Genomic DNA, 15,695 nt, shown 5'->3' with positions numbered 1-15,695 from the left:
TTGGTCGATTTTGCTTAGTTTTAAAAATATGACGGTTTTTTGACGAAAACATTCATTTAAAAAAAATATTACACAAAAAAATATCTAATTGTTATTTATTACACAAGACGATAAAGAAATTCTTTACCTACGAGTGAAAAGGTTAAGTTTACGAGTGACAAAGTCACGAGTGGACTTTTTTCAAGAGTGGATAAACAATCTTTATCGTGGTCTATAATATTTCGTTTTATTTTGTACTCATCTACCGGAATTTCTTAAAAAATAAAAATTACTTTCATTTCACTAGATGATAAAAGACTACTTTATCTACTGAAATTAGTTGATAAAATATAAACAGTAGATAAACATTACTTTATTTCACTAAACTGAAATTAGTAGTAGATAAAAACACTCTTTAACATTGAGTACACAATAATAGTTATTTATTATACAAGACGATAAAATTCAATTTTATCTTTGAGAGCAATTTATATATGCTCGAAAAGATAACGAAAATTTTATCGTGAAATTTTATTCAATCCTCACTAATTTTGTAGTCAATTTGGTCGGTATTTATAAATGTCAAAGTAAAATTCAACAATGAAATCTAATGTCAAAAAAAAATCGCACATATACAACAATGGATGTATTTTTTATCATCTATTCATTGAATAAAAATATTTTTCTACTACCGCAAAGAAGAAAAAAAAAGTACAAGTTATAAGGTTGGAAAATTTTTTTGGCAAAAATAAAAAAATGAAGGCGTTTGTTAAAAGTTCAATAACTTAAACAAAATTAAATGGAACACCCTATTTATAGTTTTTGCATTTAAAAATTGCTAAATTGTGTTTCTAAAATTATTTACTTTTAGGTGTTTATAATCAATAACTAAAAAGATATTGAAACATTAAAAAAATAATTGATAATTTCAGTAGCAAAAAAGTGCACAGTTGCACAAGAGATGGAAGAAATTTCACTTAATAGTCACATTTGTGTTAAACTGAATCTATTATTCTTTATTTTTACAATAAAATAATTCGAATTTCAGTATTCATAACAACTTTTACAATCTCTGGATAAATCAACGGATTTACAACAAATTGGTCCGTGATGGAATAACGATGGTGTCATAGTAACAACAATGCCCAGATATTAATAGGCATTGTTACTACAATTAATATTGAATGTGAATTATTTTTTCATTTATCAATTCTAGACATTACAAGTTTGTTTTTTTAAATATACATATTTAGTAACATTAAAAAAGCAACGTCTTTTTGAATGCTTTGTATCTCTGGGGCACCAGATAAAATTTTGAAACAAATTGATCCTCATTCAGAAAAGAACAAGCAATAATCTGAAATAAGTAAAAATTTAATTTAGTCTCTGTTGCACACTACAGCACAGTATAAAAAAAGAAAAAAACAGTGCTATTGTCTTTTAGGTATAACATTTAGAAGACAAAACTAGAAATGTTACTGAATTAAATTACAGTGTTCTCAAAGTTTGTTCTTTAAGAACACAGAGATTCGTCGACATCCTAGAAAAAAATAACAAAAATATTGCAATATGAAAAATTGCAAAATTTTAGTTGGCCGGTTAATTTTGGCGCCCCAGAAAAAATATCATATTACCAGGAATATGGAAAAAATGTTAAAAAAATTATGTTATGAGAGTTTAAATTTTGCATTTTGACTCTATTTATTTCCGTTAGAAAAATAATTTGCAAGTTTTTTTGCTACAGAAGAGGAAACAAGGAAGCTATATCCTAAATTTAGCGTCCAGTGTACATTACAAAAAAGCAAAATTAAAATTTGTAGAGTCATCATTTGCCACTCTCCACATACACCGATCTTTTCATTTCAAGTCTCATCCAATTTGCCAGTCCGCCAGTGCAAAAATAGACGATAAAAAATTGAATTACTCCAGAAATTACCTTTTCAGATTGTGAATCGTCTCGAATAGAAGGTTCGCGTCTCTTTGTGATAACCCATATAATTTCAATAAATTAATGTAAATTGTTTTAGAGTCACTCGTCGGTTCTTCTAATGCACCCTTTCAGTTTTACGAGAGCCTCCAAAGAGGTCAGATCTTAATGCAATTTGGAAAGCTTTCAGCGGAATCAATAACTTGATCAAATGTACTTTGAAATGCATTCAAATCAACTTGTAAAATTTCCTTCAGACTTAAAAGCTAAAATGGATTTTTTCAGGTTTCATTTCAGTTTTTATTACAAAACTAACTTAGAAGGCTACAATATTTTTAATAAAAGTTCAGTATCTCGTCCATAAACAGAGTCAAAGTTGAAAGTGGTTTAATCAAACTTTCACGACGTCGAAATACAATATTCGAGACGATCAACGGTCTGACTAAATATAAAGAAGATAGATGTTATTCATCATCTGGTAAACATTTCATTCGTTTTATAAAACTCGCTATGAGAGAAATTTGGGTTTCATTACAAGCATCCTCTTATATATTTACTCTTCAAACAAAATTACGTCAAACACTATCGTAGCATAAATAATTCTTTGAGAAGAATTGTTCCGTTTGATGTAAATTAGCTCAAGTATCAAGCCGTTCTTGTTTGTAGAAAATCCTTGGCGAAATAACACGAATACGCATTTGAATATTTTACTCGAAAAAACATAAAAAGGAACGTCTGTTGGGTAATTTTAAATTAAATTTATTGGACTGCAGAGAAGCAGTCTTTTTTCATATTTGAATGCTTCTTATTGTAAAAGAAAAGTCGGTTCTCTGGGGAAAGCGCAGAAAATTTCCAAGTTTTGCATTTCGCATACGCCATGTACGTAATTGACTCAAAATTAATTTTACAGTAAGAATAAATAAAGTAAGAAATATGATGACATTTAGGAAAATCTTCAAGTTTGTTGGCGACCAATTTACATACATATTTGTTTTTGTAACTGGAACCGACTCACATAAACTATTTTTCAAGGAAAAAAACAAAATAGGAGAAGAGCGTTTTATTAGATAACATTTCAATGCGGATCTGAGACTTGTTTGGATAACAGTTGACAGGTTAAATATATTCTAGAAGTCGTTATAATAAAAAATTCATTTCTGATTCAATTTTCAGTCAGCTTTAGTAAAAATAACAAGATTACAGCAGCTTTTAAATGCTGTTTATTTCACATTTAAATGAATTTAAGCATTTTCAGTATTAAAGCTATTTTGTCCCAAAAAAATTAAAAGCAATTTCAATTCCAAATCTCTGGAGGTTCCAGCATTTTAATTTTTCTCATTCCAAACTATTTGTTGATCACTTACCTATTTGTATCCTAATTATTCACGACATCTTAATGATTCATCGGTCTGAAAGCTCTCGAGATTGCAGTCATTCAACTATTAATCTAGGATAAACATCCGCGACAGTGCGGAACTCGGAAATCGTCACTTCTATCGACCGGCAAAGATAACACAAACCTCCTCATTCTAATTAAACGTAGTTGTATTAAAGTTAACCAAGCCGGTCAAGCAGCAAATTATTAATGAAAATGTATCTTCCTCATTATTAAAAAAAAATTCACTCTAACTATATGTTCCAAGTACCCACATTTATTTATTTATTAAATATTATTTATTAAATAATAATTTTTTTTTCTATTTGCAATTTTTCAATAAAAGGTTTCAAATTTAATTTAAAATTTGGAAAAGATAAACATATCAAAACGTATGGGTATCAAATTAAAAATTACGAAATAGTTTCGTTGTGAACAAAGATACGTTTTAACCCGTCACACCAAACTTTTATTTTGAACACGACGCGTTTTAATCACAATGTGGTCATCCTCAGGAGAGAATTTTGGTTGTAATAGAAACGTAACTATATTAAAAGAACTGCATTGTTGTGATAATTTATTAACATTGAACGGTTCGTTTACACAAAATTATGAGGGAAAACAATAAAAACAATTAATAAGAATTTTGCAAAATGTTATACAGGGTGTTCCGTCTAAACCCCACATTAGAAGTATTGGGAGTTCGAATAATCGTATTTGTTTGAAAATTGATACATAGCCATAATGCATTAAGTCCTCCTAAATGAAAATATTTTCAAGATGGCGGCTCTTCCGCTTATGCTGGAAGTCGGCCTCAACTTTCTTATTTTAAATGGAAAGGTATATTTTTTACTGCGTTTTTAGATTAATTGGGTTATTTTAAGGGAGTCTTCATCAGCTTTCTCTATAGCTAAATTTAGCCGTTTTTGAAATATTTGGAGTTTATCAAATATTTTTGGATCTGCACCTACCATTTTAAAAATCGGTAACTCTGCCATTTTTTAAGATTTCAAAATTTTAAGGTTACTTTTGTAATAATTCAAATACTCATAACTCAATTTTTTCAAATAAAATACCCCAATTTTTATTTTACTAAATAGAAGAAAATTTAATTGTGCATTGATCTGTATTAACATTCCCTATACCTAAATTTAATAATTTTCAAGGACTTTTTGTTAAGACTACAGAAAATTTATTACTATCCACACCCGTCTTCACATAGTTTGCTATGGAAATAAAAAATGTCAAAATTTTCTCTAAACAACCGTCAAAAGTAAATTACTATTTGACAAATAGTGCCAAAATATGAAGAATCAAAGTTATGCAAACTTAATTATTATTGATAGGTTCTACCATGCGATCATTATTTAAAGCTAACATGTGAGAAAAAAAATATTTTTTTTTTGAACGACATCATAATTTTGTTACACTCTCCATAAATACAAAATAAATTAATTAAATCTAAGTTTGAGTAGCTTTGACTCTGCATATTTTGGCACTATTTGTCAAATAATAAGTCACTGTCGACATTTATTGAGAAACAATTTTGACATTTTTGATTTCCATAGCAAACTATACGAAAGCGAATGTGGCTAGTAATAGATTTTAAAAAAATAAATTAAATAAATATTAAAATTAGATATAGGAAATGTTAAATACAGATCGATGCACAATTAAATTCTCTTCCATTTAGTAGAATAAAAATTGGGGTATTTCCTTTCGAAAATTTGAGTTATGGGCATTTGAATTATTACAAGAGTACCCTTAAAATTTTAGGGTTTGCTATTTTTTTTTTCAAAATCTGAAAACACCGGAAGAAATATTTAAACTTTCTCTTTCAAACGCCAAAAAACTAATTTCGAAATTTTAAAAAATAGCAGAGTTACCGATTTTTAAAGTGGAAGGTGTAGATCCAAAATTTTTTGAACACCAAATATTTCAAAAACGGCTAAATTTAGCTGTAGGAAAAACTAATGAAAACGCAGTAAAAAATATAGCTTTCCATTTAAAATAAGAAAGTTGAAACCTACTTTCGGTATAACCAGAAGTGCCGCCATCTTGAAAATATTTTCATTTAGGAGGACTTAATGCATTATGGCTATGTATCAATTTTCAAACAAATACGATTATTCAAACTCCCAATACTTTTAATGTGGGGTTTAGACGGAACAGCCTGTATAGAAAAGTTTTACTTGGTGAGTTCTTTCACGTGTTAAAATTAACACACAAATTTCTAATACACCCTGTATAAAATACAGAAAGCATTCTGTCTGTTCTCCTATAATTGTTTTACACTATTTGTTCTATTTTGGACTTTTAAATTAAAAATAAATTCAAAAAATTTTGGTGATTGGTAGCAGTGTTATTCAACTCGAACTGCCTTTTCTGAGTGTGCATAATCTGGAAATTAATTCTTAAGACTTTTCACCGAAAATTCAGAAATAATATTAAAACAGCATTTTCACCAACATTAAAATATAAAATACACTAGGCTATTAACGCACTCTGAGAAGCTTTAACGCAGTAAAACGTTAATGTTATAGCGTTGTTAAAGACGCAAAACACAAAAAATAAGTTTCAGATTGTTGAGATTATGAAGTTAGATTTGGTTCGTTCCACAAACAAAGTTATCGCGCTGTAAAATTCTACATTACTCTATTGTAAATAACTATTTCGCCTGTTATTTAGTAATTGTCAACTATACTGAATACAAAATCGTTTAGAAAAGTGCTTAACAACCAATTTCTGCATCAAAACAGTCTTAACTAGTACGAAGAAACTTTCATAATTAACTTTCTGAGGTCTTCTTTTCTTTTGCAACAACTACTAAAACCAAAGACTAAAACCCTTTTTGATATCATTTAGAAACATTTTGCAATTGTCATTTAAACACTTCAAAAATGCAATTTTATAATATTAACAAAGTGCAAAATACTTATTAAATGCAAAAAACTGGATATGCCACAATACTCGTTCAGTAGAATTTTACTTTTCTAAACTTGTTGCTCAATATACTATTATTAAAGATTGTTAGTCTTCAAAGTTGTTCAATTTTTAAAAATCAACAAAAAAATAGACAAACGTTACATTAAATGTATTTAGAAATAGAAGAGTGTTAAAGTGGACATTTGTTATTTGTTTAAAAATGTTTTGTTGTTGCTTAATAAAAATCTTAAAGGATAATAAAGAAAACCAGAATTTTCTCAAAGTGATAGGAATAATTTTTACTTCATTTTGGCAACGTTTTTTTCACTCATAGCTGATAAAGTATTATGCCAAAACTCCAAATTGAATAAATCCTTGTCATGAGAAATTGGAAAACTTGTTTGTAGTAAAAAAACCTTCGGTTTTGTTAAAAATGCATTTTTAATAAAACCAAAAATGTATTTAAAAAAATGTATTTCTTGATTTTGTAAAAGTATAAAACTGGGTCTCTTAATTTTTACAACACAATAACTTTTTTAATGAATAAATATGTATAAGTAGTGTTATTTATGTTATGTAACTAGTAGGATATAGGAACTATTACGAAGGAGTTAGCCCGAGTTAGCCTAAGAGCGTGCGAATTGTGAAGCCTCTATTTTACGTTTTACATACAAAACTTTATCTACAACTGCGTAAGTTAAAAAAAGTGTAAAAATGAATTTTTAGAACACATCTCTTTGTGTTGGCAATTGATGTAGTTTTAATACATAAGGTTATAAAAATAGTCTTTGTTTAAAAAAAAGATATTAAATGCCACTTTATTGCACTAGAGCGATAATAAGCTTCATTACGCAACTCAAATGAGTTTCGTTATGGCACAGTCGTAGATAAACAACTATTAATAAATTAATTTTGAAACGTTTTCCAATTAAATCTTGTATTTTATTATTATTATATTTGGAAAAGTGTTGATGAATAGGGCAAGATTAACTAGGCATTAGGCATCACTAAAAAGTCACAAAATGCAATTCTTTTGTTATTAAAAAAAACATATTGAAAAAGTTTTTTGCTCTCACATTCTGCAATAAAAAAAGGCCTGCGTTCATTGGATTTCCGAATCTGACACCCTTTCAAAAACACACCCGATTAGAGCTTTTGGAGAGGTGTGCAGATAATCCCTTCAAAGTAATGAACCGAATAGTAACCCAGCGGATGGAACTCGGGGTTATGAATCCGGAGAGCAAGCGAAAATCGATACATAATATGCATCGAATCTTAAGAAAATTGAAAATCCCCGATTTAAAACCGCAAAGTTGCGTTTTCATCAAACGGAAACCACTGAGGAAACAAATTTGTTACTTTTCTCATAGAATAGAGAAAATCACTGAGAAGTTTTTAAAGCGATAGTCTGTATTCGACGTGCTTTCACCGCATCACTTTTTCAAGAGTCATTTGTGGCGGTTAGGGAGTAAAATGGCTCATTATTTTACTCGACATTTTTTCTACGACTAAAATGAATGAGATAATTTGTGTTAATGTGAGGATTACAAAACAACTAATTGAAATATTGACAAAAAGAGACAAAAAGGATGCAGCAATTTTATGAAGTAAAGACAGACATATTGACTCAGAGAGATGAATTTTTTTACCCAACTTTTCTCGTTAAACTCGCCAAATAATTCATCTAGTTCAGAAATTAACCGGAGAGGAATAAATCAAGAATTGCGCATTCCTTACAAGTATGTACTCATTTAGTGAATACAAACACTGTTTCCGACTTTATTTAACAAAGAGTAAATATTTAACATGTCTCTTGCCATTTCACATTATATAAAAGTGAATTTTCTTGTATTTCTTAAAATGAAGATCCTCGTAAATAAATTCCTTATCAACACCGTTACAAACAAAATCGTATTAGATGCTTCCACGAGATAAATGAAGAATGTTTGGAGTCTGATATCTCTCAAAGAATTCCAGTTATTGATTTCATCCAGGCCCGAGGTTATCGGTGACGCAAGGGGAAGCGAAGGAGGACAGTTCAGGACACCACTGTTATCTTTATCACAGAATTTAATTTACCAAAGCGACAAAAAAACAAAAATCTTTACAAGTCTATGAATTATAAAAATAACTGAAATTATTTCATTTTTATATGGAATTTTGTTCTTGAATTTTTAGTCGTGAGAAAATACAAAGGAGGAGGGAAATATCACATTATTTTAGCTTTTGATACGTGTCATGTTTTGCTTCTGTGTATTTTCAATATTTGTTTGAAAAGATGCTACTTTGTTCCTAACACATTTACAGAAAAAATACGACGTCTGAGATATACGGAAAACAATATACAAAATCTACACGAAAATAATTTTTATGTTTGCTAAATTTGTGTTTATTTTCTGTATTGTATGTTCAATATCAGGGTGTCCCAGCTGAAACTTTGTTACTACTAAACGTAATACAAATATTTCATATGTAAGTTAAATAAAATTAGGCTTTGCGGAATTTTACAAAATTTGTCAAATAAAAAATAATTTAGTATTTCAATTAATACTTTGATTATACCGGGTGAATAAGAAGTAAACAAGCATTTTTTGCATAAACTAATTACTTTACGAAGTGCAGTGTCAAGTATAACAAAAATGTGATCGTTTTTTAGGAATAAAATTTTTTGAAATTTTTTTAGGTTTTGAGTTTAAAAAAAAATTAAATAGCACCCCACCATGACAATTTTTTTAATTAAAAATTTTAATCTAATTGTCCATTTGTCCATTTTTCATCCATCCAAAATCACCTCAAAAAAACAGACCCATCCTATGACCAAATGCATGAACTTTGGTTAAGTTCGGAAGATCTTCGTGATCCGCTTGGAAGGCAACTTTAAAAATTTATTTAAAAAACTACTATATCAAAAACATTTTTTGTTAATTAGATGTGATTTTTAACATAGTCTTTAATAAAAAAATTGTCATAATCTAGGTTGCCAATTAATAAAAATGCTTTGCTAAACTCGAAAATTAAAATGAATTTCGAAACATTTTATTCATAAAAAACGATCATAGGTTTTATAGTACTGCACTAATGAATTTTTTCGTAAAGTAATTTGTTTATGCAAAAAACGGTTGGTTCCATACTTTTTTTTCACCCGGTATTAAACATAAGTTTTTGAAATTTGTAAATAAATCAGTTTGTGGCATTCCTGCCTTTAAGAAATGCCTTTGAACATATGGCAGAGTTATTTTGACAAATGTTGAAAGTACATACTTTTAAGTCAAGAAAAAACTCGAATAAAATGTAATTTTAAAAAATTGTAAATGTCAGAAAAAAACATTTTAAAATTAGTAATTTAAATTAGAAAAACAACGCATAATAGAATATAATACGTACCTATTATTATCTCAAAATAATTTTGTAATTACAAGTACATTTCTAAAATATGTAGAATTTTTTGAATTAAAAAAATATATCAAAATTTAGTGTTGAAAATTCTAGCAATGTTTATCGTAGGTACTCATTTTTTTCGGCACTACTTCCAAGGCTCTACCATATACAGGGTGCGCCAGAATTCGCGCCCCAGAGAAAAATGTTAAAAAAAATTTATCTATAAAAATTTCGAAGTTATGAGGGTTTAAAGTTTGCACTTTAACTCTATTTATTTCTGTTCGAAAAATAATTTTCCAAGCTTTTTACTAGAGGCTATTAAAGAGGAAACAAGGAAGCTATTTCATAAATTGTAACTCTGTTCAATAGTATTTGTGGTTTTTATTAGCAAAATTTTTGTCCCTTTACTAAATGATTGTAAAAATACATATACAAGATCATCAGTATCATTAAATAGATATAAAAAAATGTCAAATGTCAAAAAATAAATGGCAAAATTTTTTGACAGAAAGAATTTTTTAAACATTTTTTTCATGTTCCTGGTTTTGGATATTACAGTTACGAGTAACGATCCAAAAAAAGGGTTATATTATAAAAATTTACCCCGGTGCATCCACCATTTATAGTAAAAACAAATTTAAAAGTTAAAATTTTGTAAACCACTAAAGTTTAATAAAAATAACACCCTCCAAATTTGTATTGCTTCAAATTTAAAAAAATGTATTAAAATGCTCTGAAAAAAAAATCGGCTAACAATAACATCTTTTAATCAGTTGTCATTTGCATTAAAGTTTTAATTAGTACACCTCAAGTTTTTGACTCAGTTTGTTATTTGTAAAAGTTTGACAATTTAATTAACACCACTTTGCTCACTTTTTCATATTGTTAAGTCATTTCTTGGATCTGTTACTCCCTCTCCACATTTCCTTTAATAAGTTTCTCTCCCTAGATACCCATCTCCTAACATTTTGATTCTTTTACAGTAATTACCTTAATTATCTCTGCAAGCTAATTGCAGTATGTAACAAATGCTCTGCATTTAGATTAGCTTAAAGCTCCACTTACCACTACCAAGTTCCACATTTTGGCCGCCTCAGCCACGGTGGTACACACAGTGCTACATCCGGCAAGTAACATCAGCTTCTGGGGCTTGTTGTAAAGCAGATTATACATGACGCTGGCAGCCAAACCGGGTTCGCACTGAAAATTTACATACATTAGAGTTACGATCTTTTCATCGTAAAGATATACATCAAAGATAAACACAGAATTGCCGTTTCTTTCATGTGCAAAAAGCTCTGATGAGGAAAGAAAAATTTAGGTTTTGATTTCGGTTTGGTAAAACGATGCGATAAATTTTTATAACACTTCCAAACCATCAGCAATAATTTATCCAAGAAATGTAAAATTCACCGTTCGTTAACCATAAATGTCAAAATAGGAAATGTAATTCAAAACACGAAATAACATCTGATGGAAAAATACCCACTTCCGATAAGACGAAAATAAGTGGCATTGCTCGTTTTTTCAAAGCAACGATATCAACAAACAAATCCTTTCATTTCTTCAAGAGCAGTATTAATTTAATCAATGTCTGGTTCCCCTTCATTTGTTTGTTTATAAAATTCGAGTAACGGTACTGTGATTTACTTCCGTTATCATCATTGTTGTTTTTTGAGCCACAAAAATAACTAATTAACTAATGGCGTGTTCCTGAAACAATTTGCCTGACGGCGTTTTAGCTTGATGCGTGGGTTGCTGGTTTAATATTTTCTTACAAAGAAAATTATTAAAAATTATTTTACCGTGTTTAAGCAAGTTAACTTGAAGAAAAAAAACTCCGTAATTGATGCTAATTGTTGCTTTGTTAACATTTTTTTGTTTCAATGTTGTTGTATTCAATGAGTTTAATATGCTTAGTCTCGTGTTAAAACTATTAATTGTATGTACAAATCGATTTAAGTACGATTATATTGTTTATATCATATCAAATTGAGGACTTGTGTATTGCAACCGCAAAAGTTAATTCAAAAGTTAAAAATAATTAAAATAAAATTAATAATAATTCAATTTCAATGCCACAAACTCTTGAACTCTCTACACATTAATATTATCCATTTCAACTTTCATGTTTAAAATTAATGTTTTTTTATTTCCTAAGTGTCCTTAAGTGTTGTTGGATTTCTCCGAATACATTATAAAAAAGTGATCTTTTCGAAAAAAAATCTTAAATATGTTTTCTATTTGCTACAGTAGTGGCGCTTTAATTTTGTGAAAATAGAAATTAAAGTCACACAGTCCAGAAAAAAATTGCAAAAAATTTTTGGTTATGCCAAGTATGATAATATTATCTCAGAAAAATTTCGAGAAACTTTATAAAACAAAAATCGCTCATTATTCATTATTTGTGTTGGAAAAACATTTTTCTCCGATTGTACGATAATTAAAAACTTGATTAAAAAACTATGCATAAATAAAAAATGTCAATCTAATTTCTATTTTTTATTTTCATTTTTTAGTTAATTATAATATGCTATCCCGGCGCATCCACCATTTTTTCAATGTATTAATAATCATTAGTCTACACGATTTTTATACCTTAGCTGAAAGTATAATTTTCTAAAAAATATTTAAAAAAGTCCACCACGTCGCGTTTAAGAAATATGTGATTAACAAAAATATAAAAATACCGAAACAACAAATTAAAAATGAGTTATTTTACTTTGTTTTTTATACATTTTTGTATCAGTTTTCTTTATAGCATTCTCCTAACATATTTTCATTCCAAAAACTCTTGTGCTCGATTGTACGATAATTAAAAATTTGATTAAAAAACCATACATAAATAAAAAATGTCAATCTAATTTCTATGTTTTATTTTCATTTTTCAGTTAATTATAATTTGCTATCCCGGCGCATCCACCATTTTTTCAATGTATTAATAATCATTAGTCTACACGATTTTTATACCTTAGCTGAAAGTTATAATTTTCTATGGATATTAAAGCACTGAGTTAAAAAAATATTTAAAAAAGTCCACCACGTCGCGTTTAAGAAATATGTGATTAACAAAAATATAAAAACCGCGAAACAACAAATTAAAAATGAGTTATTTTACTTTGTTTTTTATACATTTTTGTATCAGTTTTCTTTATAGCAATCTCCTAACATATTTTCATTCCAAAAACTCTTGTGCTCGATTGTACGATAATTAAAAATTTGATTAAAAAACCATACATAAAAATGTCAATCTAATTTCTATTTTTTATTTTCATTTTTCAGTTATGTATTAATAATCATTAGTCTACACGATTTTTATACCTTAGCTGAAAGTTATAATTTTCTATGGATATTAAAGCACTGAGTTAAAAAAGTATTTAAAAAAGTCCACCACGTCACGTTTAATAAATATGTGACTAACAAAAATACAAAAACCGCGTTATTTTACTTTGTTTTTTATACATTGTTGGATCAGTATTCTTTATAGCAATCTTGTAACATATTTTCATTCCTAAAACTCTTCTGCCGATCTTTGAAAACCCTTTAGATCTTGATCTTGTCACTCAAGCTGCCTAAATTTTTAGAAAAGAAGTCCAAGCGCAAGTAAATGAAATGTGTTTTAATACACATTTAGACCCATTTGGTAATAAATTTGCAATAATTCAGCAACAATTTGAATTTTAAATCAATTTTAGAGCGTTGGCATTTGTGCAGAAAGTAGGAAAATTCTCGTTCTTACACAAAACTGTGATGTGATAAAAAATAACAATTCATTTTGTTTAATTAAAGCTAAATAAACCTAAAAATTATAATTTGACTAAATGTATATTAAACAAGTTATTATTTGTAAACTACCATTATTTGATACGTTATCTTTACGCAAGAGTTTACAATTTTTTATTTAAAAAATTAATTACTAATAAATCAAAATCACTTTATTTTTTCTTATTACTAATAGTCCCCAAAAAAACCCAAAACAAAAACACGAAAACAATTTTTAAAACATTAGAACTTCCATTTTTTTTGCAATACAAGCATTATTTTTTCAAAGAGTAGAAACGCAATTTTCGACAACTGGTTACAAATTCCCTTTGAAACAAGTAAGAATATCAAAAAAGAACTATAATTTTGTCCTCCTGTGGAGCATTTTTCGGAGAACAAAAGCGTTCAATTTTTGTTCACACCAATCACATATACGTGAAGATATTTCACTTCGCCGCCTCATTTAAATTTTCCTTCTAGCGTTCTGTCGACACATTTGAAATATGCGATATGATTCAGTGGTTTCATTTTTAAAATGCCATTTATTTTAATGTGAAAAGCGTTTCCGTAAATTATTTCTGAACGGTTGAATATTGTCGAGTGACACTTTTGTTTTTTCTTTGCTTACGTGATCAAAGTACAGGAATAAATTTTTATTAGAATGATGCATCTAACAGTTAACGTCGCCATCTTGAATATATATGAAATTTATAACCAATAACTTTTTTATAGAAGTGATAAAGTGAAATTTATAAGAGCATATGCTACTTATTTAATTAAAATTTTGATTGATTTTAGTGCCACTGACACATCAGAAATAAGATCAAGCCCTGGGAGAATAATATATTGATAAGACCACAAGTTTGCACCACAATTCCCTTGTTAGACCCTTGTGTGCTCTCAACAAGAGTATATAATAATCCAATTTTGGACAATTTTTCACTGTTTTACTACTACATATTTAGAACAAAAAAACAATAGCTCAATTTACAACGATCCTCATAATCTCTAATGACTTTCAAATCCTTACATGTCCACTAGTTGTAAATGTATCGAACCTTATATTAATTTAGTTTGCAGAGTTGGCCCGCAGCTAATTTGATTAACAACATCGCAATATAGTTCGTTAATTAATCAAGTTAAAATTTCTCCAGTTTCGCGACTTGTCCGTTATTCAAATGAAGATCAGGAAGTTTCCCTTCTGAGACAAATAAAATAAAAAATTGCCTCAATTACCCAACTTTTAATTACACTTAACTATTAATAAAGTCAAGTTAAAAAATGTCACAAAAAAAATCAGAATTGTTTTGTATAAAACTTTACAGAGGATTTAGAACTCTTAAATAAAGAAAATTTTTGTGGAAATAAAATTGTCGTACGATTTGCCCCTAATAATGGAAGTTTGAATTTTTCAATAAAAGCTTCATGTTTTGAAAAGTAAGAATGTTTTTGTCCAAATAAGTACATAGGCATTGCATTTAAGACAAGAAAACGGTCATTTTCATTTTAATTTGTTTTTTAAATTTCAAAATTAAGCAAATGCTCTAGACTTGCTTTGGAACTGCGCAGATATATTCGTTTTTACAATGTTATTGTAATTGTTAATTATGATTGTTCTTGTAACTACGCTGATTTAGTAATTATTTTTAAAATAAAAAACTGTTTTTAATATATTTTCGTAATATGTGTAGTAAATACTTGCTTCATCTCATTGGCAGTACAAACTTTTATTCCATAAATATTAATAAAAACTAAAAAAAGATCAATCTAATCCGAATTCGAACAAATAGTTTTTAATTATCAATTATCTCATTACACTTTAATAATTATTTATGTATCAAAAGAATAAATAATTCCAATAATCCCAAAAATATAAGTATAACGCCAGAAGTGAAAAATTTTTCAAATAACTTGTCAGAAAATTTAGTTCATTTAATTGAAATTTTACAAGTAAAAATCGGTAATTCATTAATTTTTTTCCTGAAAGAATAAAGTACCAGATTATTAGTCAAAAACGAGAGAACAAAGCTTTACTTTATTCCCTGTTGATCTGTTGAGAGGAAAAAAAATGCTTTATACGTTAAAAATATTTATTCAAACTTTCTAAAATACGTGTAAGTTCTCTCAGTTCTAAAAGCAATGCCAAAATAGTTAAAGAAATTAAAAAACAGTTTCCTTTTTCTGGTTCAAACATCGAATTTTCAAGTTTTACTATTCGTAAAACGTTTGTGTTTTATTTTCTACGTGTATTATTTTGATTCTTATTATCCATAAAGTGAAGGAAATAGTCCGTAAAGTAACGCAAAACAGTCCATAAAAAGTATTTTTTTTTAATTCATATGTTATTAA

The 15,695-nt window shown here is 28.1% G+C and overlaps 1 protein-coding gene across 2 annotated transcripts in view; it reads right to left on the bottom strand.

Moving 5' to 3' along the window:
* The window catches only part of LOC123010241 (gamma-aminobutyric acid type B receptor subunit 1), a 175,769-nt gene that overhangs the window by 57,387 nt on the left and 102,687 nt on the right, over positions 1-15,695 (bottom strand). For both annotated transcript variants that reach the window (XM_044406957.1, XM_044406958.1), the window contains exon 3: positions 10,650-10,784. In XM_044406957.1, coding sequence (XP_044262892.1) covers positions 10,650-10,784 — 135 coding nt within the window. The remainder of the gene's footprint in view (positions 1-10,649; positions 10,785-15,695) is intronic.

Source organism: Tribolium madens, unplaced genomic scaffold (assembly GCF_015345945.1).
Source record: "Tribolium madens isolate multiple individuals breed KSU strain unplaced genomic scaffold, Tmad_KSU_1.1 Scaffold_7;HRSCAF=85;Tcas5.2_LG10, whole genome shotgun sequence".
Taxonomy (NCBI): Eukaryota; Metazoa; Arthropoda; class Insecta; order Coleoptera; family Tenebrionidae; genus Tribolium; species Tribolium madens.
Note: the sequence above shows the minus strand (reverse complement) of the source record. Positions and strands in the feature narration are given on the sequence as shown.